At 52.8% G+C, this 7,287-nt stretch overlaps 1 protein-coding gene across 1 annotated transcript; it reads right to left on the reverse strand.

Annotated features, from left to right (window-relative positions):
- Nucleotides 1-2,006: 2,006 nt before the first annotated feature.
- On the reverse strand, nt 2,007-5,646 carry BBK36DRAFT_1193787 (glycoside hydrolase family 35 protein; the record flags this gene model as incomplete). Its single annotated transcript, XM_024896822.1, has 9 exons — nt 2,007-3,358; nt 3,421-4,033; nt 4,092-4,160; nt 4,227-4,361; nt 4,423-4,518; nt 4,584-4,616; nt 4,673-4,922; nt 4,988-5,474; nt 5,622-5,646. The coding sequence occupies 9 exons, from the start codon at nt 5,644-5,646 to the stop codon at nt 2,007-2,009; spliced, it is 3,060 nt and encodes a 1,019-aa protein (XP_024744974.1).
- Nucleotides 5,647-7,287: the final 1,641 nt, after the last annotated feature.

Genomic DNA, 7,287 nt, shown 5'->3' on the forward strand with positions numbered 1-7,287 from the left:
CGAGCAGAAGAGAAAAGGCGGAGCCGGAACGAGCTTCTTCGGCGCGAGTATAGTGGACGCCGTCTGAAGGCTGCCGAGTTTGAATCCCTGCCGTAAGAACTTCAGCGCCGAAGACGTTGGAAAGCGTCGCTGGCAGCAAAGGCTTCGAACCTTAGTAATTGCTGTTGGAGCTAGAGCCGTAACGGTATTGGTCGACGCCGTAGCAGTTCACCTTGACTACACAGTTGTGAGTTCTACCACAACTCCCAACGCCACGATCGCAGGTAAGCCAACACGTTCTCATTAGGCCTGCTCCTCCAGTACTTTGCGAAAAGTACGGCAGAATGGAAACGGGGCCACTTCTGTCTCGGTCCATGTCTCTGGAGGAACCGGTAAAGTACCCTACTTCGCGGCCGAAACAAAGAAAGGTTAGCGTGTTTACCGAATATGCCGACAGACGAGAAGAAGTTCGACAGCTACCTAACCTAGTTCCCTCAGTACCAACCGAAAAGCTCGCAGCCAGCAGCACTAACCGGGACCGATGACCATAGCCATTATGAACTCGAGCCTTTTCTCGCGAGACTCTGTAACCTCGACATCGGTGACAGGCAGAACCTCAAACAAGCACTTCTGCGTCTACTGCAGCAGCTTCTCTACGGTGACAACCTGGAGGTAATGTCTCTGGTCAGCGGGCATCCATCTGTGGCGACAAGCAATAGCAACTCAGCAGCTACCCTTTCTCAGCCACCGAACAATTCGAATCAACGAGCTAAGAGCTCCTCACTTAAAGACCGAGCATCGGCGCCAGACCTTCGAGTTGCGATACCGGACAATGCGCAATTCCATCGCAATAGTATATCGAACCGCTCCTCCTCCAGTATTGGCACGCCGTCGCCAAGGACCCCACGGACCCGTGGCATCATGGACTCGGGCGTCCCGCCGCCTATTCCGCCTCAATTCCGGGCGCCGGCTTTCAATGCGCCTTCAACCAAGACGGCTGATTGGCCGTTGCCCCAACCTCATCGTTCGTGGGATGGAAGCCAGCTACAAGCACACGGAGGACATTCTCAAGCAGCACAAAACATCCAGCGCAGCATGCATCTGCATGGAAGTGCCCTGGATAGCCCAATCTCTCCGAGACATAGTCGCCCGGCGCGCAGCAACCCTCCCACTTACAGGGGAGTTCGGATGTGAACGACTGGATACATACACAACTCCTCGACGCGGCTATTTGCAGGCTTGGAACCATTTTTCTCTATGACCTCTGATCTCTTTATCACCACCATGGGCAGGCCTTTTTTTTCACGCATCTGTGTCTTTCTCACTTGCATCTAGACTTTCCAAGTCACACAATCTCTGCCTTCCAAACAAAAGAGGCTGTCCTCTTCCCCCCCCCTCGTCTGCGGGCGCAGAAATTACCTTCCCTTGTTTCTGTCCTCTCCCTTTCATTCTACTCTGACAGAGTTACATATCTCTTGCGACCTCGGCGGCAATTTTCTTATTCCTTTAACCGCATCCATGCTTGGCCATGTTTTCATTTCCAGAACATATTTTGTTCGATTATAGGCATTCTTTAAGCTTTGACTGAACTGACTTGATACATGGGAAACTCTCTTCGATACCCCTCTTCTATTTTCATTTGTGGGCTATCTTGCATATGTTTGTTACAAGTATGTTCTTTTTACTGCTCTTGTTTTGAACTCTTTTTGTTTCACTGAAAATAAAGAAGAAAAGGGGAAAAAGGAGTATCGCGGGAAACAAGCGAAGGAGGAAATACTATCTGCTACTATCTTTTTTATCTCCTACGTGCGTCTAGGCATATCTACAGACGCTGGGCATTGTACTATTAGACAAAGTCGAAGCTTGAAATTCAGATGACTTGATGACGTTGCTCGAGTATCAGCCTACCTACTAGCATTTCGAGGGGCATATGTACATATGTCTCGTGGAATCAAAAGCAGTTGTTATTTTGAATAGAATATACAATTCCATTGGATATTCAGACGACCCAACAGAACAAAATATATCTAGTATGCCCCCTTCCGCTTCTTGAAACCCGGCCCCTGAACCACGTCCACCCTCTCCCTCCCCGTGAGAACCGGCGACTTGCTCTTGAGCGCCAGCCCGGGGACCTTGGCGCCACGACCTTGCAGCGCCCAGAGCGCGACGCCGATCCAATTGTCGCCGTTGTAGTGGAGGATGCCCTCGGGAACGGGGAACTCCGTCTGCGGGCCAATGTTGCTGACGTACTTGCCGTACTGGAAGCCGTTGACGTAGAGCAGGGCACGGTACGGCCCCTCCGCGGCTGTGGTGGCGTTGTCGAAGACAAAGGACAGCGGGATGTCGTAGCTGTGGGCGGGCAGGTCGAGGGGCAACTTGGCGGCGTAGAAGGCGATGCCGGCGCTGGAGAGGCCGTCGAGGGGCGAAGAGGACGGGCCGTGGGTGAAGTCGCTGAGCGGCGGAGAGGGGAGGTGGAGGCCCTGGCGCTCGAAGAAGAGGCCGCCCTCGTTGAGGGGCCCGCGGAAGACGTCGCGGTAGTCCTCGCCGCCGAGGTTGCCCGTGAGTTTCCAGGATATCGAGACGTTTGATCCGGAGGAGGAGACGAGCGCGTAGTCGAGGATGCCGCGGGGGTTCTTCATGGAGTCGTCGCCGGTGGTCCAGTTCTCGTCCAGACCGTTGGAGTCGACGACGACGGTGAGGACGTAGCGCCGGCCGCGGACGAGCCCGTTGAGCGTGTACGACGAGTTGGCGGCGCTTGCGGCGTCGAAGCCGGTGAAGGAGCCGACGAAGCGGTCGTTGAGCCACACGGAGCTGGCAAAAGCCGAGCCGCCTTGGGTCGAGAGGAAGAGCTGCTGCTGTGCGGTGTGCGCCGTGAAGCGGCCGCGGAAGAGGAGCGTTCCGGCATTGAAGCCGTAGTCGGAGCCATAGAGCGATACGGGTGTTTTCAGAGGGGCGTAGGTGTTGTTTGAGGTTCGCAGGTTGGCAAGCGGCCAGCGGGAGTCGTCGTATCTGCTCTGAATTTCAGGAAGGGAGTCGATTTTGTACCATTTGAGCTTTGACAAGTTTGGGAGCTGGATGTCTGGAAACTCAACGGCTGGGTGGGCGATCCAGTCGCCGAGTTTAGAAACCGAGTAGTCGAGCTGTTTCCCGTTGACACTGAGCTTTGAGACGCCCTTTGGGATGCCAATGACTTCGAGCGGCGTTGTGACGTTGAAATCTGCTTGCAGCGAGAGAGTAGAGCCTTTGACGGCCACGGAGCGGATGAGGTAGCCTCCATTGACGATGACCGCGGCAGGATTCATCAAGGAGCTTCCGTAGGCAGGTTGCTTGCCACTTCCGGGGAGAGTGGGAACCCAGTAGTTGTATGCAGAGTTGCGATCTGCAGAGGCTGTAAGGACATGCCCTGGAATTTTGGGAAATGAATGCGATCTGGACACTTACCGACCATGTAAATGACCAAGTTACCCAGCTGAATAACTTGCCTGGTAGAGCCAACTGTCCACTGTAGAACAAGTGTCAGATCTTTCGTTGTATGGATGGCGACATTGCTCCCTTCAATCTTCTTAGCCTTGGTGGTCTTCGAGCTTCCGAATGGGTTTTTGACGGCAACTTCGTGCAGTTCTTGTGCGCCTCCGTACAGTATCAAAACAGTCTTGTCGGCAAACTTTTTCCAAGTGAAGATCTCTGCAGATGAATATAGCAATGTAAAGTTTCCAACGGGATAGTCTGTGACATGGAACTTGGAGTCACGTCGGTTTAAAGTAAGCGAGCCGCCCAGCTGAGGAATTGTGACTTCTCCTGCAGAGGTGGGCAGCTTGACCGTATAAGACGCCGAGTCTGTGCTTGAGTAGTTTGCATGGCGTACGACGAAGAAGCTACCGCTTTCCTTTGCTAGGAGCGGAGTTATGACAATGTTGGGATTGTCACTGTATACACCTTGCGTTGCGTTTTCCGGTGTCGCGGTGATGTATCCGGGAGAGACCTTGAGGAACTGACCCTCCAATTTCAGCTCCGAATACTTTTCCCTGTCGACTCTACGGTCCTCCCTGATACTCTATCGATCAGTTGGTTAGTCAACAGCCCAAGGGAGAGACATAGCGGGCAAGACTCACAGCTCCATAATCATACGATGTGTAACCGCCAGGGTGGCCGAGGTTGCCCCAGTTGGTGCCGCCATATGTCTAGTTGATAGCTTCAATAAGCTCTTTCCGTCCAAATCACACACATGTCAATGGGAGAATACGTACCATATATAGGTTGAGAATGGTCACGCCGGCTGCCATATTATTCTTATAGAAGACTCGCTCAAACTCGTGATTGACCAGGGCAGAGCATTGTTCAAAACCCCAGCCGCCAAAGGGGTCAAATGCACCGCCTTGGAACTAAATGGAAGAATTAGAGAATGGCGATACACACAGTGATGGGAATAAGGAAGATAGCAACCTCAACAATGGAGAGTGGCGTGTTTGGACTTATATTCAGATGGTCCTGATGCCACGTTGTAGGCAGGGCGTTGTCTGGCCAGGTATTGGGATGAGCCTATCATAGGTACGTTGTTAGTGTATACGGCAAACTCACACTCAGTGGTCAGTTTCTCAACGTACGCAGTCAAAGCCAAGGGGATAACCATCAAAGCCCTGTGGTGAGTTAGCATGTGCCAGCATGTCGAATGCCTTAGTTGAGGAAGACATACGTAGATGTCGACCGATCCAAGACCCGTTCCGGGGGCGCCTGTGCCACCGGGAAAGGCATCGTTGTTGATGAGAGGCACCACGATGCTGGCATTTCGAGCCTGGTCAATCACGTACTGTAGGTATGGCTTGTTTGGGAACAGAGTGCCCTCGGCGGCGCCGCTATACTCGTTCTCTGGTTGATACAGAATCACCGGTCCTCCGTTTGTGATTTGTGCCTTTGCAATGATCGAGGCAATGTGAGACGCATAACTATCCTAGGTAAGCATCAAGTGAAATACTAGCACGGTTCATTTTGAAAGCCAAGGTTGACTCACTTGTCCGTGGCGTGGAGGTAATCGGGGGAATCTGTTCTCAGATGGCCCTTGACCCTCTGCAGCCAGCCCGGAAAGCCGCCTCCCGACACCTCGGCGTTGATGTAAGGCCCTGGGCGAGCCAGCAGGTAAATGCCAGCCTTGGTGGCAGCTTCGAAGAAGGGCTCTAGGTCGAAGATGCCGTCGGCACGGAACTTGCCTGGCTTCCCTTCTAAAAGCCCCCAGTCGACATAGAACGAAACCGTGTTGAACCCAAGAGCCTTGATCTTTTGGAACACGTCAAGATACAGGGACGGCACAGGCAGACGAAATGGATGGACTTCGCCGGAGAAGATGACGACGCGCTCGCCATGAACGAAAAGAGAATGTTCGTCCCATGTGACAATGTCCTGAAGGGGCCCTTTTCCGTCGTCGAGTATGATATCACGAGGTCGCCGGCCATGGATGCCGATGCTCGAGGCATTGACACCTGCGAGCAGCAGAGCAAATGCTGACAACAAAGAGGCCGTTTTCATGGCTTTCTTTTGACCTTCTAGACGTCTTACTATGTTCTTTCACGTCGCAGTCTCATCAATGGAGGAACGCAAACGACCTGACGGATCAACAACTAATACGACAGCCACCGCGGAATAGCTACTATTTATGCATATTCTTCGATTCATCGCAGTACCGATTGGCACCGAGGGGCTCCTTTCAAGGCCGAGTCCCCTGGGTTTCACCGCATGGTAGCAGTGCTGCTCTCGCAGATCGCGAGCCATGTAAGTGAGTCTTCCATGACGAAAATAAGGAACGATTTGGATGTATCTGGAAAGGTTGGCTGAAGGAATGAGATCCCGAAAGCGCGGGGTAAAGCTCGAAGCTTGTGCTGCCATTGGACCGCATAGTCGGCAGTTGGTGTTGCTTTTTGCCTATAAAGGAGGCGTACATAGCAGGCAGAACCGATGAAGACGATCAAGGCGATGATGGACGGCGGCGAGCTTCATAGACCATTGCAGCACCGGGGTCATGGTAGATTCCGCCTCGTGGACTTCCCTAAGCGTTTCTCCGATGTCGAGATTGGTCCGCCTAAAGGCTCTTGACGCATCTGCCTTCATTCCGCCGCTGTAAACGAGATGTGATGTTGAATGATGCACCTGGTGTTGTCATATTTGCTCCTGGCAGCTTCCGGCCAACGAGAGCGGCAATCTCGCTGACGGAGTTTGCGTGGTATTGTCGTCCTGAGGCCGAGGAGCACCGCCTGCATGTGTCTGTTAGTTGATTCTTCGTTCTCCCTCTCCTTCTCCGGAGAGCAACCCTGCTGGTACAGACCGTTTCCCTTCTTCTCCGCCAATGCCCTGCCTGGGATATTCCGTACCGGCATGAGCAAAAGACATCTCAATGACAATCGTGCCTCAGGCTGGAAGCAGAATGTTGAGTACATGTAGAGTCCTCCTTACGTCATCCGCTGTTTCCCTTGTTTCCTCAAATTGCGAGCTTGAATTTAAGTTATGACACGAGTCCCTTACGAGGAAGGAGCTTCTTCAAGGGTCTTGCAATCTGAACACCATTAAACGGATTAGGCATCTGCTTCAAGTGACAGACTGCGATTTGCACCGGATCTCAACTCTGTCAATTTCGCTTTGAGTGATAGTATTTTGATATTTTTCCGTGGCCAAGACATGTCACTCCAGCGTCCTCTCCTTCCCGTCCGGATCAAGCCTTGTTTCATCCTTGTTGTCAGCGTGAAACATGTTGCCAACAGAGGCTTTGATACGCAGCTTATGCGTGTGCGCGCGCGCGCGCAGCATCACGAAGCCTTTTCTCCGTCCTGCGTGAACCTCTCTCAATGCTGCTACAACTGATTGAGCGTAGCAGAGCTGACAGGCAAAGTAAAGCTGCTGTTTCCCTGCCTCTTCTTCTTTTCCTGACTCCTGCCAGGTATTGAATGAAGCCATCTGCGATTGATCCCTTGATGACATACATAGGCTCATGAATGCATAAACAATGCTCGTCATAACTCGGGCTCCAGCTCTTGGCTATGTCGATCATACGGACGCGGACGAGGCGTGGCTTAACCGTTCGCGGACGTACGACGGAGAGGACTTTCGACGTCGAGTTGGTTACGGAGCCAGCATGGGCGTCTATGGGTAGCTGAGGCCCGGAGACCCTTAAGAAGTTTCGTTTGCGGCACATATTGTTGAGCATGCTACGTCGTCGTGTCACACGGTAGACGGTCCTCAGGGCCTGCTGGGGGTCGTGTCGGGTCCCCAGGCTCAGGCGCTTATCGGTGTTCAAAGCTCGAGTACATTAGGTAGTATAACGTG

This window comes from Trichoderma citrinoviride (genome assembly GCF_003025115.1).
Source record: "Trichoderma citrinoviride strain TUCIM 6016 unplaced genomic scaffold BBK36scaffold_39, whole genome shotgun sequence".
Classification (NCBI taxonomy): Eukaryota; Fungi; Ascomycota; class Sordariomycetes; order Hypocreales; family Hypocreaceae; genus Trichoderma; species Trichoderma citrinoviride.